The 22,246-nt window shown below is 39.6% G+C and overlaps 1 protein-coding gene across 2 annotated transcripts in view; it reads right to left on the reverse strand.

The window, feature by feature from the left end:
• LOC133576283 (bromo adjacent homology domain-containing 1 protein) overlaps nt 1-22,246 on the reverse strand; it is an 82,415-nt gene that overhangs the window by 12,610 nt on the left and 47,559 nt on the right. For both annotated transcript variants that reach the window (XM_061929395.1, XM_061929396.1), the window contains exons 2-5: nt 1,386-3,017; nt 716-1,053; nt 387-546; nt 219-298 (exon numbers count right to left, since the gene is read on the reverse strand). In XM_061929395.1, the coding sequence (XP_061785379.1) occupies nt 219-298; nt 387-546; nt 716-1,053; nt 1,386-2,997 (2,190 nt within the window). In that variant the 5' untranslated portion in view covers nt 2,998-3,017. The remainder of the gene's footprint in view (nt 1-218; nt 299-386; nt 547-715; nt 1,054-1,385; nt 3,018-22,246) is intronic.

The following is a 22,246-nucleotide window of genomic DNA, read 5'->3' on the forward strand; positions in this document are numbered from 1 at the left end:
GAGAGCACTACTTGTGACCATGAGAGGAGAGTAGCCATCTTGTTGTGTTTGTGTGACAGATAACATCAGTGCAGTTGTCTGCAGGCAACCAGATAATAATAACGTGGTTGGCAGGAGAGGACCATCACAGACGCATACTGTAGCTTTAGAACGCAGAGCGGTTTGTGGCATCGCTGATGTTGTGGGTGTAGATTTGTTGTAGTAATAAATAATCTCACCTCACAGTGCATGCTGGGATCTCGGCCTCCCTGGGTGTGCTCAGGTCGGTAGTACCAGAAAAGACTCATCATCAGCTCCCCTGAAGCGGCGCATAAACACACGAATGAGCGCCACCAGCCTTGACCCTGCATCCATCAATCATGCTGTCTTGTCCTCATGTACTGTACCTGTTTTGGGATCCTCCCACAGCGCTGATATCTTGGCCACATACGGCAGGGATTTCTTCCTTGGGCCCGATCGCAGCAGCACCGTGTCTCTAACGCGTATCACTTCGCCTTCCCTTTCGACTCCTTCGTAGCACAGCCGGAGCGCTGTCTCATCTTCCCCCTGACACACAAATAGAGTCCTCCTTATACACAGCCAAAAGAAAACCGTCACACAATTATCTGTGCTCGCCCCAGGAGATGATTTTTTTTCTGGCAAGCAGCCTTGAGAATAAATCTACCCTCAGAGAGATGACCCCGCCGCTCTGTAATCTCTCATCTTCAGCACTCACCACGATGAAAATGTCCTTCTCTGCGGGGATTCCAACAGACCGCCAGCCGTTGGTGGCACGTCTGCGGACCACTTTCTTTTGTTTGCAGGGGCTCGGTGGAGACGGGGGCCGTTGCTGGAGTGTAGGGGGGACACTGTCTAAGGAGGCCTTCGTGCCTTGCGGGCGGTCTGTGGCTGCTTTTAGCCTGGCCCGGGGCTGCTGCTCCTGGCCCAACAGCGGAGTCAGCAGGTGAGGATTCGTCTGGGTGGAAGTGGGCACGCTGGATAAAGGGCAGCTGGAGATAGGCGGGGGGACCAGAAGAGAGGGACTGTGGTCACCCTGAGAGGAGGAAAAAGTCTCTGGAAAGAAGAAAGCGACAATGTCACACCTGAAAGAAGTAACTTTTGAGACTAGCAGCCAACAGCGTGACTATCCGAAGAACGCCTTAATAAAATGGCTCTAGTAACTAAAGGTTGTGGGTGGCTTGTCATTGTTGTTGTTATGATAGGTTTCTGTGTAAAGTCTTATCAGGCATGATCGGAATCTGAGCCCTTAGCTATAGTAGATACAATTTGGGAGATCATACGATACAAAACCTCTTAAGAGATGTTCACGCTTGCAACAAATTAGCGTAACAATTAGGTAAGTGGCCCCCAGGGAAGAATTTTCCAGAATGTTATTTTTCACAAACCTGTCTTGATGCCATGCGAGCATCCAGTGCATCCTGCGCTGAACGAGCATCCCCTGCTATTGACGGGGGCGACGGTCCTGCAGGCGTAGCCGCCAATCCCGCAGGCTTCGCCGTAACAAGGCGAGCCCACCGAGTTGCAGTATGCCGGGTGGGGCACTGGCGAGGCGTGTGTCACTTGAGGACCCGGTGGCTTGGAGCCAATTGTCCGATTAGGGCACAAGCCGGGTGGGGCAAAGCTCAGAGGTCTGGAGGTGAGTGGTGGCAGCGGAGATGTTCCAGTTTGCGGCAGGTGCGGGGCGATGTGGACGTAGTAGCAGAGGCAGGGGTGGTGGCTGAGGGTCAGGGCCGGGTGGGAGTGGGTAAGTGACGAAGAGGTGACAAGGCACTCACGCTTCACGGGGGTCACAGCCGAGCTGATGGACTGATCACCTGACTCTGCAAAGGGCTGCTGGCTTAAGAAGAAGGCCAAGCGGTGGCAGTACTCCACGGAGCCCTCAGGGGGGCAGCAGTAGCAGGGGTTCAGTTCTGTTTCCAGCTGCTCTTCCTTCACATTCTTCAGTGTGTAGTCTAACATGCTGCGTGACTGGTAGCCCGGTTTGGCGACACTACTGGATTCCCACTCCACCTTGGGCTCAAAGTCGGCCTTCTTGCAAGCTGAGCAGCTACAGTGCATGGGGGACATCTTCACCAGACCTCCTTTTTGTTTCTGTGAGTGCCCTTTGTGTTTCACTCTAGAGGTCTGTTTCTGGATGGCAGCAGGGTTCTTGCCATCAGACGTGAGGGTAGTGCTGGGTGCGGCCTTAACTCGATGCTTCGTCACAGCAGACAAGCTAGTCAACTTCAGCAGGGCGGCGGCATTGAGACCAGCCAGTCGTCTCGGTGTTGGCGTATCCAGAATCTCCAAACTCAACCCCTGACTCTTGTGTCCTCTGGAGGTTTTTTTCTTGACCTTCTTGGATATTGAACACAAGGAGGTTTTAGAGACGTTTCGTTGCGAGGTCTTAAGAGCTGCTGCGGTGGCGGTTCTGGACTCTGGATGCTCATCCGTGGTATGCGCTCCATTCGTGGGCTCTTCCTGTCTTTTAGCCTGTTTGGCTGGCGGCTGGAGGTCAGTGGCTCTTTCCAGGAGCAGGCTGTTCACTGCCTCGGCGTTGAGGGAGGCGAGGCGGCGCTTGCGTGGTTGCAAGACGTGTACTAAGTCACTCAGCTTTGATTTTACTTTTGACGTTGATTTGGTCTTCGTACTTGCACCGATCCCGCTCTTCCTGGTCTTGTCCTTGTCTGACACTACAGCTTTTTTTCCTCTGCGGATGTTTTCCTCCAACCTTGTGAGGAGAACATGGCAGCTGAGCCCGTCCCCAACCCTCCCCCGAAGAGGATACAACTTCCTGTCCCGTTTCTTCTCGCAGCCTGGTTTTTGGGTTTGATTGGACCTTTCCGCATCTTTCTTGTCCTTCTTCACCTTCCTTCGATAGACGACCTCACTTATCTTCTTCGTTCGGCCGAAGCGGAGTGAGCGCTCCAGCTGGTCGACGCCCATAGCGCCACCATGCGACCACGGAGGGCTGCGGTCCCAGCGTTGGTTGGAACCTTTCTGCTTGATGTGGGTCATCACATGCTTTATGACTGGGCCTGGAGGTGAGAAGCAGATGGAAAGTAGAGAAAATATAAAATAACATTTCTGTAGAAATTGCATGTGAATGCTGAAACGCCAAAGACGAGTTGAAATACTAACATTTAGCACATTAGCCAGATAGTGCCTAGTACCTGCAAAATGAGCAAAAACAAATTCGGAAATATATTTTGGGGGGGAAATTGAAGCACGTGTGTCAATATTGGACTGAACATTTTGAAAGTGGGATGGTCTTAATTGGATAAAAAATGTGGAAAAATAAGGTAAAAGAGAAAAAGGCCGGAATAATAACTACAAAATGTGAATGCTGAAAAGCCGAACTGAAATACTAACAGTTAGCAAGCTGGTTAGATGGTCAAGATATCAAGTAACCTAAATACGACTGTTAGGCGCTTACCTGCAAAATGAGTTAAAAAAGCTGGCATGTTAATGTTAGCATGCTAATATTAACACTTACCATGCGCCAAGTACAAAAATATATGACTCTAAAGTGTATACCTATAAAATTAGCTAACACAGTTAGCACACTGACATTGGTATGCTTTGAATAACTGTGACTCTCAGGTGTATACCTGTAAAATATATGTTTTTAAAGTTAACATTAGCATGCTAGTTGCTTGCTTGCATGCTAAAATGAGCAAGAAGCATTTTGACTTGAGAGTGGTTGGAATTGGTCGAGAAATTAGGAAGTATTAACACTTTTCAATAGAGAATAAGTGATATGGAAAACCGGGAATTTTTTGGATGTTAAAAATAGATGGCCTCGATTTCCTGATTAAGTTAAATATTTTGAAGGTGGAAAGTATAGTTAAACAATGTGGAAGTAATTAAAAAAGGGTGGCAAAAGTATTGAAAAGTGGGAATTCCAGAAATTTTTGGAACTTGGAAAATTGTTGGTTTGAATGTTCAGGATGAGTGGAATATGTTAATAATTTGAATCGATTGGGAAATTTGGAAGTTAAAAAAAAAAAGCCCATTCATTTTAAATAGGAAAATAACCTCGGAAAATGTGGAATTCCTTGGTAATGTGGGAAGTTAAGGAAAATTTAAAAAAAATGGTAGCACTGTGGGTCATAAATGAGCTGAACATAAATGGTTTTAATTTGATGAAAAATGTGGGAGAAAAAAGTCTGAGTAATAATTTGAATACTGAATGAGGAGCAACTGCATTACTTTGAGCAGTTGTTGGCCACCCTGAAGACTACAGTGGATCCAGACCGTGTGTGCACCTTGGTCAAAGGATCTGGAAATAAACATTTTATGTTCTTGGTAGTTGGACACTGCAGAAAAACAATGAAGCAAGGGGAGAACGTGCAAACTCCACTAAGAACAACTTTGAAGGCAAATGTTTGGCGCGCTCTGAGCTCAAATTGAGCCGGAGTCCTTCTTGCTGTAAGATGAAAAAGTAGTTAAATCTAAGTTACTTCATGGCTTTTAATGAAAAGGCTCCTATTTAACCACAAAATGCTAGAATATGCTGGCACCAGGCCAAACAGGCCTGATGAGCGTTGACAGTCGGCAAGCGCTAACAGCCATTCAAGGCGTCGAGTAGGGACTATTAAGATTATCTAACAGCTTTTCTCTCCCCTGACTGTAAAACACACACACTGAAAGCGCCAAGGCTGCTATAGTACATTACAAGCAGATCCAAAGAGACACGCAAACACAACACAGAGGTGTGCGACTCAAGCCTCTCATTCACATTTATTTGGAAAAAAAACCAAATAAAACATCTGACTTATCAATTAGATTTTAATAACAAGCTGAGTTGACACGCTTCATTCTTTATTTATTTATTCCACCGCATGAACACTAAAACTTGCTTAAGCCTCAAAAAGGAGTATGTCAAACATCAATAAGTCAACAGACCGTAGTCATCATCACTTTTGTTTGTGTCAAAAAACTCAACAAAATGTGAGTTGTGGTAAAAATAATAATAAACGATTGAGTGCTTTAATCACTTTAATCACAGGGAATGACTCATCCTGAAATATTAACGCACACACACTATGGACTTAAGTTTTGGGACAAAGCTCTTCATCAATCAAGCAAGACAGGAGGTTAAACTGGTCCCAACTTACACAGCCTTCACAAAAAAAATTAAAATGTGGCTTCAACACCTACAGCTCCCAGCACTAAAAGATGAGCCTGTTTTGATGCTGAGATAAATGTTATGTTGTGATGTTGTATTTTATTTTTTATCATATTTTATTTGTATTGTGTGCTTTTTTCTTTTTCTCGCTCTTTCTTTTAAATTGTAATTTTACTGCTTTTTTACATCATGGCCAGGGGACTACAGATGAAAACTAGCCTTCTGGCTAATTCTGTCTTTTTTAACCATGTTTAGTCATGTGTTTTTATAAAATTGCATTGTCCCCTTTGAAATAAACTAATCTAATCTAATTTAATTTTGGACAACTGGATGCGCCTATCTAACTTTGTGGAAGCAGGCAGTGGTCTTAAACGGGGGTCTGCAGAGGTACTGCAGGTGGTTATCAAACTTTTTTGTAATATATCATTGTATATATTTATATTTTTCACTCATTTCCATGTCTTGAAATCCATATTCATATTAATCCAACACACTGTAGTGAGGAGATAAATGGGCCATGGCAACAGGACGAGTAGCAGCGCACGTGGCGGAAGGAGACCGTTGCCTACGTGCGCCACACTGGACTGTGTGCTCAGTGCTTCCAGTTGGCTCACACTTGTACAAACACTTTGAGGAGATTACAGTCAGTGAAGTGAATTATAATGTTATTTTTTTGACTAATTTTACTGACTTCATTATGATCATCATAAAAGGTCAGAGAGGATAAAACAGCCATTAGTATTAGCCGTGAATGTGTTTGCAATTTCTTGACTATCGTAATCGACCCTCCTTAAAACTAAAGAGAATTGATGATAATGAAAGTTAGAGTGATCATTGATTCTGTGCTGTTGCAAGGTCTGGTAGAACAAGAGGTTATTCTTCCTGGCTAGCTTGGCCAATACTTTTAAGAAGGTAAATACACCTAAACAGGAGTTAATAAAAGTGGACACAACGACAAATCAGGGATGAAGTTAAGTAAATGAGGGCCCTTCTTATTGTATTATATCTATATGTCCTACATATAAATTTTTGTTAATATTCTGTTCAATGCACGCAGTGCTTTTATTGTGAATCTTGTGTACCGTATTTTTCGGAGTATAAGTCGCACCGGAGTATAAGCCGCACCTGCCGAAAATGCATAATAAAAAAGGAAAAAAACATATATAAGTCGCACTGGAGCCCGGCCAAACTATGAAAAAAACTGCGACATATAGTCCGAAAAATACGGCAGTTGGATTTGGTGCGCTTGACGAATGTAATGTGAGACGCAGGGATGTGCGGTCCGGGTACACAAGTGATGAAAAATAAAGAACGAATAATAAAACCATGAAATAAATATTAATATTTGTACATTAAACTATGTTATAGATGTATTTTCTCTATGATTACAATTGTTTTTTAACATAAAAACCTAACATTAGGCTTCTGGGTATTGTGCCGCTTCTCGTTCGGAAGAGGCTGAGGGCGTGGCTTATTGGCTGGTCTGCTTGTCATATTGTCGCCAAAATAAAGTTTGCAGATACATTTTTACACCATGAATTTCTAGTTTGTACACTGTAGAATCTACAGCCAGTTTAATGTGTTTAATGACATCATTATTTTTCATAAATGGACTCTAAATAGAGAAAAGAGGCACTGTAGGGCAGTGATATTCAACTGAAGTGTTTCGGGGGCCACATTTCCAGAAAGCTAAGGCCTGGGGGACGGACATCCCTTTACTACTAGTCTTATTTTGTATAGTACGGAGTACCAGCGTCCTCTACAGTAGACATTTGATTTTGGTCTATTTAATGTGTCAGAAAAAAAGAGACAAGCGGTAGAAAATGGATGGATGGATGGATGAACCTCTCTATGAAAGTTTGAAACAATTTGCACATAATAAAACATTGAATAGCAATAAAAGGAGCCCTGTTCTGAAAAGAGGTTGTGCCTAGAAGATAGTTCAATCATGCCCAGAGTCAATGTTAGTACATTGTGTATAAGTTATGGTCAAGAAGGTCGCAAATCGACAATTTTTGCTATCTGACCTTGCACAAGATACTGTTGTCATTGGCACTCCAGCCTTTCCGGTGAACCCTCACTTCCCATACTTGTCTTCTTTCTGGGTTGCAGGAAAAGCGATGCAAATGCTTTGCACAGTTTTTGGGAGTGGGTGCCCAACATGGCATGTTTACACTGCAGATAACTCTTCAATTAAAAGATAAGTTGAATGAGGAAGTGCAGTGCACACCATCACAAATAGCTCCAGCTCAAAGTTGGTACCCAACATGGCCCCCTGTAGTCACATAAGGGCTTTTGACCAATCATTTAGGAGATGGTCTGTAACCAAGTTGTCCATACTATCTCTATACATGGCTCTGAGCAGATGCATGTTGCTACCATGTTTTATTAGCGAGGAAGCCAACATCTTTTGTTTAGTTTTTTTTTTTTGTCAAATACAAAAATGTTGTTTTAATGTTCTGATCCAATAATTCTCTAAACCAGATTTTCAATCAAAACAGAGATGATCATACAAAGTACATTTTCATGGAGGATAGTTCATGTACGGTACTTCATATACAAACCCCGTTTCCATATGAGTTGTGTTAGATGTAAATATAAACGGAATACAATGATTTGCAAATCCTTTTCAACCCATATTCAATTGAATGCACTGCAAAGACAACATATTTGATGTTCAAACTCATAAACTTTATTTATTTTTTTGCAAATAATAATTAACTTAGAATTTCATGGCTGCAACACATGCCAAAGTAGTTGGGAAAGGGCATGTTCACCACTGTGTTACATCACCTTTTCTTTTAACAACACTCAATAAACGACTGGGAACTGAGGAAACTAATTGTTGAAGCTTTGAAAGTGAAATTCTTTCCCATTCTTGTTTTTTGTAGAGCTTCAGTCGTTCAACAGTCCGGGGTCTCCGCTGTCGTATTTTACGCTTCATAATGCGCCATACATTTTCGATGGGAGACAGGTCTAGACTGCAGACGGGCCAGGAAAGTACCCGCACTCTTTTTTTACGAAGCCACGCTGTTGTAACACGTGCTGAATGTGGCTTGGCATTGTCTTGCTGAAATAAGCAGGGGCGTCCATGAAAAAGACGGCGCTTAGATGGCAGCATATGTTGTTCCAAAACCTGTATGTACCTTTCAGCATTAATGGTGCCTTCACAGATGTGTAAGTTACCCATGCCTTGGGCACTAATGCACCCCCATACCATCACAGATGCTGGCTTTTGAACTTTGTGTCGAATAACAGTCTGGATGGTTCGCTTCCCCTTTGGTCCGGATGACACGATGTCAATTATTTCTAAAAACAATTTGAAATGTGGACTTGTCAGACCACAGAACACTTTTCCACTTTGCATCAGTCCATCTTAGATGATCTCGGGCCCAGAGAAGCCGGCGGCGTTTCTGGATGTTGTTGATAAATGGCTTTCGCTTTGCATAGTAGAGCTTTAACTTGCACTTACAGATGTAGCGACGAACTGTATTTAGTGACAGTGGTTTTCTGAAGTGTTCCTGAGCCCATGTGGTGATATTCTTTAGAGATTGATGTCGGTTTTTGATACAGTGCCGTCTGAGAGATCGAAGGTCACGGTCATTCAATGTTGGTTTCCGGCCATGCCGCTTACGTGGAGTGATTTCTCCAGATTCTCTGAACCTTTTGATGATATTATGGACCGTAGATGTTGAAATCCCTAAATTTCTTGCAATTGCACTTTGAGAAACGTTGTTCTTAAACTGTTAGACTATTTGCTCATGCAGTTGTGGACAAAGAGGTGTACCTCGCCCCATCCTTTCTTGTGAAAGACTGAGCATTTTTTGGGAAGCTGTTTTTATACCCAATCATGGCACCCACCTGTTCCCAATTAGCCTGCACACCTGTGGGATGTTCCAAATAAGTGTTTGATGAGCATTCCTCAACTTTATCAGTATTTATTGCCACCTTTCCCAACTTCTTTGTCACGTGTTGCTGGTCTTTAAATTCTAAAGTTAATGATTATTTGCAAAAAAAAAAAATGTTTATCAGTTTGAACATCAAATATGTTGTCTTTGTAGCATATTCATCTGAATATGAGTTGAAAATGATTTGCAAATCATTGTATTCCGTTTATATTTACATCTAACACAATTTCCCAACTCATATGGAAACGGGGTTTGTACAAATAGAGACTCCAAATGTTTTATTTATTTCATCAAAACAAATAAATGAGACCAAGAAACAATTGATACATTTTTTTACAAAGGGAAATTACTACCTCCTTTTTTATGTTATCATCTTAATGAGCAATCTGTATCAAAAGTTATTAGAGCATATGAATTTAGGAAAGAAAAAATCTTTGCTCACCAGCCATGACTGAGAGAGACAAAGTTGGATGTGAATAATCGTCTCAGAAAAATAGCTCACACGAAGAGTTCTCTTTTTTATTATTCTTTCATTTCATTCTGCTATTTAATAGTTTTGTCTATTTCAAATGTCCTTCATGTGTTCCGTGTACACTGTGACGGTCCTATGAGTTAATTTATGTATATTTTAAGTACAAGATCTGACAATATTACAATAAAAAAACTTGGCTTTCATCACTGTAGGAACGCAACTCGTTCCTTGTTGGAGAGACAAGCGAATATTGCACAAAAACAAGGTACCTTCAAAACACCATTTTAAAACATTCCATCTTTATTTCAGTTTGGGGGTCCTTGACCTGGAAAACATTTAAGACCCTTGCTTTAGTGTACAGTGATATCCCACTAATCTCTACATTCGACCTGTACAGTACTTCTAATGAGGTTTAGCACCAAGCTAATCAAGCCTACACATCAGCATGGCTAAACCACGTCACACAGGATTAACAAGCACACACTGACAGTTGTGACAGCGTGAACCCCCACGTCTCTACTTATAGATAATGAACCAACGGATGCACAACATTTAATGACACTGACGAGGAGGAAGATGCCTCACTTTGTTAAACATAACATCCCAATAATGCCAGTTTATATATCTAAATCAGCATCACCTTTTCATTTCAACCATCATAAACTATGATTTTAATAATATCAAACTGTCGCCAACAATTTAGCATTCTCAAGCATAAAAATAAGTCAGCCACTGCTAATAGGAAATACTAAAAGCAATTAGTCTTAAATGTAATGTCTCAAATGTAATGATGAATGACGAAAAATGTTTGCAAAGATTGTTCACCTTTGAGATGTGCCTCTTGTATCTCATTTGGTGAACATTGATTGATGTCATACAAGTATAAAAATAAATTAACCACTCCTCGTTATAAAAACACACAGGGCCTGATTTAGCAAGATCCAAATACCAACGCGTTAAACAGCGTGTGCAATCTATTAAATAGCGTATTAGTGGATGTGTTGTGTGCGATTCACTAAGACTGCGTGTGCAATTGAGAAGTAGTGCAGACCGCCTTATTTAAATGAGGATTTTGCATGTACTATATGGAGCATCACCACAGAGACACTCTCAGTTACTGCACATTCATGTTATCATGCTCCTTCCTACCTGTGGAGTTTTGCTGTTTTCAAATATGCAGGAGACATGTACTAATTCTTAGAAGCAGTCTTGCTGTGCATCTACATTAAAACCACTTTTTTTTTTTTTACCGCGCTGCACTTAATCTTGCTCAAGACAAAAAAAATGTGTACTTTGATACGTTTTTTACTATGCGAAATAAACGACTGTCATTAAAAAAAATATTTAATGACACCAAGACGCATTAATTGACTTTGTATTAGAAAGTCCTAAATCCTCTTGCAGCTACAAAATTATAAAATGATGCCGCTGAATAAACAATGTCTATTATTTTTTTACTTCTGACCGTCCAGAAAGTTGACAAACACACATTAGGACGGAGGATTCTCGTCTGTCAATCATATGTCTGTGCAGCATGAGCAATGATTTTCCATTTGTCAGTTTGCATGTTATTCTCACATGTGCTAAATAAAACACAAAATAGTGCTCACAAAATGGTGATGAGTGTTGATAAATCACATTGTGCGTCTAAATAATGATATTTGCATTTTCTCCTCCCAGTAGTGTGGCCGTTTTGATGATCAGCATATATCTTGCATATTAATGAACACAGACGCAAAATGGATCGCACGCCTTATTCTGCTTACTTAACAGACGCAATCCACTTTAAACACATTTAGTAGATCAGCTTTGCATGTGCTATCAAGTTTGCACATGTTTTAGTACACGCAAACCTTTAGTAAATTAGGACCACAGTCTTGAATGATGAATGACAAAACTGTATAAGACTGTTCACATTGCAGATTTTTTTTACGTTCTTAATTGTCATACTGGGGCAATTCGAAGAAACACACTATCCAAGTATCCATCCATCCATTTTGTAGTTGGTTCTAAACATGTCTTTATTATCAGACTGCCAAAAAATATGTTTCTCAGCTGTAGTTTGTATGGGCCGCAGCGGAACTTAGTTGTAATACACTTTTCCCCCACGTGTGGCAGTAATGACAATATCAAACAAACAGAGGTCTGGAGCTAAAGTCATAGAGAAAGTTCTGAAGCGCAAAAATGATGACTTAAGTGGTGAAGTTGTATTTTCATTTTCAATTTTATTTTATTAGTAATTTAGTTCGAATTGATTTATTTTAGAACTGCAGAATTGCATGTAAATGTCCCTTCTCTTGCACTATATTTGATTAATATTTATTTTTGTAATCAGCCTGACCTAAGCCTTGATAATAATCTTTGTGATTAACATATGCTTTCATATCATTTTACAAGGTTAAGCCCGGAAAACTTTAAGTAGGTTAAATATTATTATTGATTACGATTAAATTCAAGAGTAAGATTAATATTTAAGTGCAGTGGAAAAGTTGGGCCCCGAGGTTAAAAAGGTTAAGAACCCCTGAGCTAGACCATCGTAGAAGGAACGCCACTTAATTCTAAACTTAATTCTAACTGCTAATGTCGCAGACAATGCTATGCTAGGCAATGCTAAATGGAGACAAACTCTGATGATGGATGTCATCTTTGACATCAATAACACAACTCCATGACGTTGGTGAGCTTGGAATGACAAAAGCGGGGGAAACGTGGCAGGACACACAATGCTGACGACACAGTTATAGAGACATCAATGGACCACATGGTGCGAAGAACAGCAAACAATGCCAGTAAACTAGATCTTCAACTCTTTTATACAGGTATGTGACAACTTTGTGACTTTAAAGCAAACCATGGCAAAATGATTACTCGCATTAGTTACTGTGCATTACCTGTCACTACTGTTAAAATGAGTACTTTATTCAAATGATACAAGCACTGACAGAGAGCGAACTGTTCCACAAAAAACTAAAATACACACACTTTATGAAGCTTAAATAGAAAAAATGCTTGAAAGTAGGGCTGGGCGATATGGCCTTTTTTTAATATCTCGATATTTTTAGGCCATATCGGCATATTTTGCCTTAGTCTTGAATGAACACTTGATGCATATAATCACAGCAGTATGATGATACTATGTGTCTACATTAAAACATTATTGTTCATACTGCATTAATATATGTTCATTTTAAACTTTCATGCAGAGAGGGAAATCACAACTAAGTCAATTGACCAAAACTATTCATTAATTAAACAGTTATTAAACAGTGGCACAAACATTCATGTTATTTCAAAACAAAAAGTGCAAAATTGTCAGACATTTTAAAACAAGCTATTAGTGCACTTTTGTGCATGATGTCACTAAGATGACAAATCAAAACAACACTAAATTAAAGTGCACTTTTTGTACAGAACACCACTACAATAGTTTAAAACAAAGAAAGTGCACTTTTGTGCATGATGTCACACAAGATAGTTCAATAACTGTCAAATAAAAATGAGCTGCATAATAGGAAATCAAATAGTGTACGTCCTTCGCTATGTGGAAGGTTCCGGCGGACGTTATCTCCTTATGTCGTTTTTTTTTTTTTTCATACAGTGTTGATGTGGAAATGGTTTCCTCGGCATTTTGTTGGTGTGGCACCGAACGGAGATGTTGACATGCAGAGTTTGAAGCACTCTTCATTCTCTAGCAGGTGACTTTTCAAATGATGCTACAAATTAGCAGTAATGCTACTTTTTGTAGCAACGCTTTTGCTCCACACTTGACAAATGACGGTTGTCTGTTCGACATATTCCCACTTGAAGCCAAACCACCGCCAGACGATGGACCCCGTTCTGTTTTTCTTGGGAATTAATTCTTCCTTCATTTGTTACGAGATTCGCACCTTCTTTCTCTCGTATTACCACTCGCACCACAGCTAACGTTACCCATGCTGCTACCTCTCTGCTCAACGAGGGCGTATACGTATGTGACGTATGTAAGAAGGTGCGCTTGTTTATGGCTCTGTGAGAAGGAGAGACAAGAAAGAGTGAGAAGAGCCTGTAGTGTAATGCATGCAGCTAAAAGCAACTGCGTGAGAACGTATACTCGAATATCACGATATAGCCATTTTCTATATCGCACAGAGACAAACCCGCGATATATCGAGTATATCGATATATCGCCCAGCCTTACTTGAAAGACATTTATTGATATTGATATGTGGAACAAACAAATAATAACAGTAATTATGACCATAAGCTCATTTTACTTTTGTGTCAAAAAAATGTTTTGCAGGAAAAATAAACAAAGGTGCTTTCATGTAAACTTTATAGATGTCTTATCTTTTATACTATGACTAAAATTTAATTTTTTAACTAAATTTGAAAACTGCTTTCAAAATTAACACTTTTTTGCAGAACAATTTACGCCCGTAGTATCAGCACATGGAAGCCCAGTTCTAACTTTAAATAATTACCCAGAATGTGATGAAGTATGTCCCTGTGTGGCCGTGTTGTAGTTGCCAGGTGACGGTCATAGCTATGAAACTGGGAGGCTTCTCCGGGCTACGGGTGAGTATTGTAATCCACAGTGGAACACACTCAAGGTGACTATTTGGGTGAATTGACCGTAAGGGTATTATTTTATGTTCAGAGGGATCTGTTAAAAAAATATTTAGAAGGCCGTAAACAGTTCAAAATATGAAAACATTCATTTTATTTATAAAAGTTTGTCTACCATGGTTAGGTCTAGAAAATAATGTGTCGTGATAGATTAGGGACGACTTTACTTCTTTTTTTTTCCATTTTTGATTGCCATGCAAGTGTAAAAATAACTTCTGCTCATAGTCAAACCTAAAACCAATATAGCAGTCTTACATTAATGATGAATGACCAAAAGGTGTAAGATTGTCATACAAGTGTAAAAACAATTCAACCACTATTTAAAATGAAAGAAAGAAAATAAGTCTATGGAAATTTTGAAGAATTTCAAGATAATTTTTACAGGAATGGCTCATATTGTTTTAAAGTTTGGTATTAAAATGAAAAATAGCCATGACATTATTAAACACAGAAAAGAGTCAGCACTTCAATCCTATCATGCTTCTAGCTATTTCCATCCAGCTTGTTCCTGCACATTTCCACACATTTGCCAATATCTATTTGCTACACTAGCTACTAATATGTTTTTGTTGCAATTTACCAGGCTGCTGTTGAGCAGTGTGGAATATAATGTAAAATAATGTCATGTAAAGCGCTGTGGAGATTACATCTCGTGCCGTAGCGCTCTTGCCGCGCAGCAATTTGGCTCTATTAAACACAGTTCAGCCGACTGTTCCAGGAAGTGGATGAATGAGCCAGCATTAAACGCCTTGAAAACAGCAGGCGTGCTCTTGCCCAAAAGAGCTGCCGACATATCACACATACTTAGCTAGCAATCCTCAAAAAAAATAAACAACCACCAGCTACTGTTACTATAACACAAATAGTCCATTTTCGGTGTCCCTATACTCGTTTTTCACAGTATTGCCGGTGTTGTACCGAAATCTGTTACCCATCGGAATTTGTAACTCCAGGGGGCGATGTTCCCATGGCGTTTGTTTGATGGTTAAACGGCAAGCCCAAAGAGGAGGAGAAGAAGAACGCTTGCGTAAATGGCGTAAACTATCCTTAATGCTGAAACGTCAGTTGTCAGAATTTCAGCATTAATAAATTACACATTTACTGGAAATCAATGACTTGCTTTCATTATAGTATGAGTCCATTGTATCGCGTAAATGGCGTAAACTATCCTTAATTCTGAAACGTCAGTTGTCAGAATTTCAGCATCAATAAATTACACATATTCTGGAAATCAATGACTTACTTTCATTATAGTATGAGTCCATTGTATCAGCTGTTGATTCTCTCTCACACACATACATTTTCCAATATAGACAAGGCTATACATGTACAGGTAAAAGCCAGTAAATTAGAATATTTTGAAAAACTTGATTTATTTCAGTAATTGCATTCAAAAGGTGTAACTTGTACATTATATTTATTCATTGCACACAGACTGATGCATTCAAATGTTTATTTCATTTAATTTTGATGATTTGAAGTGGCAACAAATGAAAATCCAAAATTCCGTGTGTCACAAAATTAGAATATTACTTAAGGCTAATACAAAAAAGGGATTTTTAGAAATGTTGGCCAACTGAAAAGTATGAAAATGAAAAATATGAGCATGTACAATACTCAATACTTGGTTGGAGCTCCTTTTGCCTCAATTACTGCGTTAATGCGGCGTGGCATGGAGTCGATGAGTTTCTGGCACTGCTCAGGTGTTATGAGAGCCCAGGTTGCTCTGATAGTGGCCTTCAACTCTTCTGCGTTTTTGGGTCTGGCATTCTGCATCTTCCTTTTCACAATACCCCACAGATTTTCTATGGGGCTAAGGTCAGGGGAGTTGGCGGGCCAATTTAGAACAGAAATACCATGGTCCGTAAACCAGGCACGGGTAGATTTTGCGCTGTGTGCAGGCGCCAAGTCCTGTTGGAACTTGAAATCTCCATCTCCATAGAGCAGGTCAGCAGCAGGAAGCATGAAGTGCTCTAAAACTTGCTGGTAGACGGCTGCGTTGACCCTGCATCTCAGGAAACAGAGTGGACCGACACCAGCAGATGACATGGCACCCCAAACCATCACCCAACCATGCAAATTTTGCATTTCCTTTGGAAATCGAGGTCCCAGAGTCTGGAGGAAGACAGGAGAGGCACAGGATCCACGTTGCCTGAAGTCTAGTGTAAAGTTTCCACCATCAGTGATGGTTTGGGGTGCCATGTCATCTGCTGGTGTCGGTCCACTCTGTTTCCTGAGATCCAGGGTCAACGCAGCCGTCTACCAGCAAGTTTTAGAGCACTTCATGCTTCCTGCTGCTGACCTGCTCTATGGAGATGGAGATTTCAAGTTCCAACAGGACTTGGCGCCTGCACACAGCGCAAAATCTACCCGTGCCTGGTTTACGGACCATGGTATTTCTGTTCTAAATTGGCCCGCCAACTCCCCTGACCTTAGCCCCATAGAAAATCTGTGGGGTATTGTGAAAAAGAAGATGCAGAATGCCAGACCCAAAAACGCAGAAGAGTTGAAGGCCACTATCAGAGCAACCTGGGCTCTCATAACACCTGAGCAGTGCCAGAAACTCATCGACTCCATGCCACGCCGCATTAACGCAGTAATTGAGGCAAAAGGAGCTCCAACCAAGTATTGAGTATTGTACATGCTCATATTTTTCATTTTCATACTTTTCAGTTGGCCAACATTTCTAAAAATCCCTTTTTTGTATTAGCCTTAAGTAATATTCTAATTTTGTGACACACGGAATTTTGGATTTTCATTTGTTGCCACTTCAAATCATCAAAATTAAATGAAATAAACATTTGAATGCATCAGTCTGTGTGCAATGAATAAATATAATGTACAAGTTACACCTTTTGAATGCAATTACTGAAATAAATCAAGTTTTTCCAAATATTCTAATTTACTGGCTTTTACCTGTATATGTGTAATTTATTAATGCTGAAATTCTGACAACTGACGTTTCAGCATTAAGGATAGTTTACGCCATTTACGCAAGCGTTCTTCTTCTCCTCCTCTTTGGGCTTGCCGTTTAACCATCAAACAAACGCCATGGGAACATCGCCCCCTGGAGTTACAAATTCCGATGGGTAACAGATTTCGGTACAACACCGGGATGTGCACCTCCATGGAAACGGCACAGTCAGAGGAACCAAAAATAACCGACGTACTGCAGAAAATGCTCTGAAAATGATCAGGAGAAACACTAACAAAACAAACTGTTCACTTTAACTCTACAGATATTTAAAAAAAAAAAAAAAAAAACATTGCACACCGGCACAATCTAATGAGATTCAACACAAAAAATATGCCTTTACTTAGATGATAATGCTCATCTAAAAACAAATTTTAGATGATATCAGCTTGCATGTAAAATGTGTGATCTAATCTCCAATACATGCAGTCCTGCAGCATATTTACATCTTACCAGTTAACATCTAAATGTCCTCCAGTAAGCACACAAGGTTGGTCTTTTCTTGTTTTTTAGTCGAGTCATTTACAATAGGTAAACATGGTAGGCTATAGGCTACTACGAGCTAGCAGCTACACAAAAGCTTAGCACACAATAGCTTACAAGCTAGACATACATAATTAGTGTCCTTAATTGAAAAATATTGCAGTCTGAAACACAACATTTATTTTGTCAATACAAAGTCTCCAAGGCAGAAACGTATTAGAAAGTTACAGTAACAAATGTGTCAGCATCATTCAATTTACTGCATCATAAGCCTAATTTAATGAATTATTGGGACTACTAGGTGTCGCCAAAAAACTTCAACTTTAGACGACGTAAGTCTGTCATAAGTTTAGTGTTTTTCATACCTCCCATTGTTCTGTAAGCCTTTTCTAACACTAAAAAAATAATAAAAGTATGTACAATGATTTGTGCTGACATTGTATTGGGTTAATATTAAAGGCTCCAATATCAATATCGATATCGTATCGGAAGTGGAAAAAGGCTTATCGGGTCACCCTTAGTTCACTTTATATAAAATACTGTATATAACATATTCTTAAATGTGCGCAAAGATTTGCAGGAAACTCACAAGTGCTTGCAGCAGTCCCTCCAAAAGGTGAAATTCTGATGACTATACCAGCTCCTAAATAAAGTATATTTCTATAAAAATTGTTCACTTTAACTTTACAGATCTTAAGAAACACACCGTAGAACACCTGCGTAATCTAACAAGATCCAATACACAAATTCCAACACTTATCCAAAACTGCATCACAAATAAATCAATGACACACAAAGCCACTTAATAGTGCACTTCACATAAAAAAATACAAATATTCATACAAAGATTTGCAGGAATCCCCAGTCCCCCAAAGAGAGGACATTTTTAAGACACACCAAGCTGTATTTCTGTATAAATTGATCACTTTAACTTTACAGATCTTTGACGTGACACCATTAAGTGAAAAACCAAATAAGATGCAACACAAAAATGTTGCCTTTGCAAAAACAATCATTGTCAGTTATTATTATTGTGTTAGTTGATTCTGCACTACATCATACTGACAGCTGTTTCTAATATTTGGACTGCCTCAAAGTGACTGTTTGGAATCTTAAGCCGCTACTTAAAGAATGCTAATTTCCATAAGTGTTGTAAGCATTATATCCCGCTCTCTTTCGGCTTTGAGCACATAAACCACACCCCACGTAACACGTGTGTTATGTTTGTTGTCAGTTCATGAGAGCGTTTTGTTTGTTAAGTTTAGCTACTAGCTAGCAGGAAAATTAAAAAGCGAAATCTACTATTGTCTGACATTTAAATCATTGAGCTTTGCGAAGACTTACTCCCTGAGTTTCTAAACAATAACAAAAAAACACCAAAAAAAGGAATATAAAAAAATATATCAATTTAATCACTTTTGCATTGTTGGTATACTAATTTTGTTGACTAAAAATGTTCGTCTTTGTTATTGTTATTGTCAACAACCTATTTTACCTTGACAAAATTAGGACGATAATGAATAAAAACAAATGCAAGATGACTAAAAAAATTATTATTATTTTTTTTAAATAAATTTACAATTTCCATCCATCCATCCATCTTCTTCCGCTTATCCGAGGTTGGGTCGCGGGGGTAGCAGCCTAAGCAGAGAAGCCCAGACTTCCCTCTGGCCCAGCTACTTCGTCCAGCTCAGTCAACGAATTAAAACAAGACAAAAATGTTGACAGAGACGAAATCCAATCATAGTTAATTTTGTCTATCATATTTAATTTCGTCTTTAGGCAGGTTGGACAAAATAGCCAAACACAGTTACATGTGGGAGAGGGGCGGGTGGAAAAGCACAATGGGTATCCAATCAGAATTAGTGTCTTTGTAAGGCACGGTGCCCTGATATTCAACCTGAAAAGCAAAAATCAATACAAGACATAAATACAACATGTCTTCTACACTGGGAAGAAAGAGAGGAGAAGACGTATGGATGCACTGCACCTTTTACGCGATAGACAACAAAATAACTTCAAACCCTGTGGCTCCAATTTCCTCGGCAAAAATACAACAAACTTGACGCGACAGCTGCAGACTAACCTTCAGGACATCTACGCAACAATGAGTAGGCTGAAGCTAATATTTCAAAAGGACTCATTTTACTGAATCACTATTTAAGATGGTAGAGCAGGAGCAAGACAGCTTATTTTACCACATGTCCTAAAATAAATACTTATTTAAAAACAAACTACTTTTGTAGTAAACCATGATGCAGCGAGCTGAGCCAAGCTTACCTGCCAATACTAGGCCTGGGCGATATATCGATTGTATCAATAAATTCAAGTTTTTTGTTGCAGACGATTTACATTTAAAAAAAAAAAAGTCTCCTCTTTCTCCGGCATATTTTTTTGCCCCATGAGCTTTCACAACCTCTAAGCGGAGATCCACAAGCCGAGCAAAACATCGCTCATGCTAATGCTAACGAGCGCAAGATGTTTCTTCCAAAGGGTTGCCATTATTTTAGATTTGCGGCAACAGGCGTGGAACAAATCACTGCACGTTGCAAAGTCTCTTAAAAAGCCAGCAGCACAACAAACTTATTCAGAATGTGAAACAGCATCAAGCCGAGTGGGAAAAATGCAGCTCTTTGCAAGGTGAACAACAACAAACTTCACTTAAGAAGCGATACACAGAGAGATAACTAAAGCAGTCGCTCTGCACATCCAAACTGGACAACTTGTACACGCGGGGGGCTGCTGCAAAACTCTTGTGGAATTCTAACGCATTTAATCATCAATATAGTTTTGTATTACATGTGCAATGAAGTGTACATTGTCTTTAACATCAGCACACACTAACAAGGAGCCCAGGATACTTCATGGAAAAGCCTGCATTTATCCACTTACTAAAACTATATAGTCATCTCAATGTTTTACTTGTTTATGTATTTGCATACAATGTACAATACTACATTTTTATTTACCGTATTTTATTCAAAACAAAAGTTTTAAGTTTTCACTTTATTGATCTGATTGATTATTGTTACTATTTAATGATTATTGGTATCTTTATTGATTTATTGGAGTTTATTAGCATTCAATGTGCAATGCTACATTTTTGTTTAAATAAGTATTTATTTCAAGACAGAAGTACTGTCTCCCATAGGAAGCTCTTAATTTATTTCTTTTAAAATAATTGCAGAAAAGTACAATTTATATCTTGTCTAAAAATAACATTATACAATTTTAATTTTGCTAAGAGTAAGATGCGGGCTTCACGGTGGCAGAGGGGTTAGTGCATCTGCCTCACAATACGAAGGTCCTGAGTAGTCTTGGGTTCAATCCCGGGCTCGGGATCTTTCTGTGTGGAGTTTGCATGTCCTCCCCGTGACTGCGTGGGTTCCCTCCGGGTACTCCGGCTTCCTCCCACTTCCAAAGACATGCACCTGGGGATAAGTTGATTGGCAACACTAAATTGGCCCTAGTGTGTGGATGTGAGTGTGAATGTTGTCTGTCTATCTGTGTTGGCCCTGCGATGAGGTGGCGACTTGTCCAGGGTGTACCCCGCCTTCCGCCCGATTGTAGCTGAGATAGGCTCCAGCGCCCCCCGCGACCCCAAAGGGAATAAGCGGTAGAAAATTGATGGATGGAAGAGTAAGATGCAGTGTATGCAGTGTCATTTAAAAAGCAAAACTTGTTTTGAATGACCTTTGTGATTTGTATTCATTGGTTTCTTTAAAAAGTAGGGGGGGGAATTCAAAAAAATCATAAATCAAATTTTTTGTGAAAAAAATTAAGGTTTTATTTATAGACCATATCGGCCAGGCCTAGCCAATACATATCCTACAGTTCCCTTTAATCGATGTTCAGCTGATGTTCTGTTCAGCTTTTAATTGCACAACTTGACAACCCATCTATCCATCCATTTTCTACCGCTTATCCTTTTCGGGGTGCTGGAGCCTATCTCAGCTGCATTCGGGCGGTAGGTGGGGTACACCCTGGACAAGTCGCCACCTCATCGCAGGGCCAACACAGATAGACAGACAACATTCACACTCACATTCACACACTAGGGCCAATTTAGTGTTGCCCATAAGAGGAAATGTGTCCTTTATCAAGCGAACACACAAAGAAAGAAAGCTATCTGAGATATATATACATGTTAGTTTTACAACACTGGCTGCTGTACTTAGACGGGACAGTGGCCAAGACGCCAAGTATTGTGCACACTCAGTGTAGTTATACACAATATAAAATAAAACTAGTTTGTTTCTTCATATGATCATAAGCATGCACACACATTTTCATGCACTGTACACTGGCATTGAAAGAGTTCTTTTTTTTTTAACAAACTGTCGATCAGTGATATTTCTATTGGGTCATAATTGTCTAAATAAATACAAGACCTACATGATAAAATGTACACATTTTATTTTAATGATGGAACCGAAAATAGTTACAATATTATTCAACATTTTAGTAAAATATGATGATTTCTCTGAGTTATGAACTCCAAATTGCCAAAGGTTTATGTATACAACTTTGTGTATGTAAATAATGTAAAACTGTATTTTTAGCCGTTCTTGTTATATTATTAATGTTATGATTTGAGCGTCAAATACATGTTTGTGTTCCATTTCCATTATTTCCTGCTGAATAAATAAAATTATTTTAATACAAGTGTACGCGCTGCACATAATTTCATTTTA

This window comes from Nerophis lumbriciformis, linkage group LG34 (genome assembly GCF_033978685.3).
Source record: "Nerophis lumbriciformis linkage group LG34, RoL_Nlum_v2.1, whole genome shotgun sequence".
In the NCBI taxonomy this organism is placed as follows: domain Eukaryota; kingdom Metazoa; phylum Chordata; class Actinopteri; order Syngnathiformes; family Syngnathidae; genus Nerophis; species Nerophis lumbriciformis.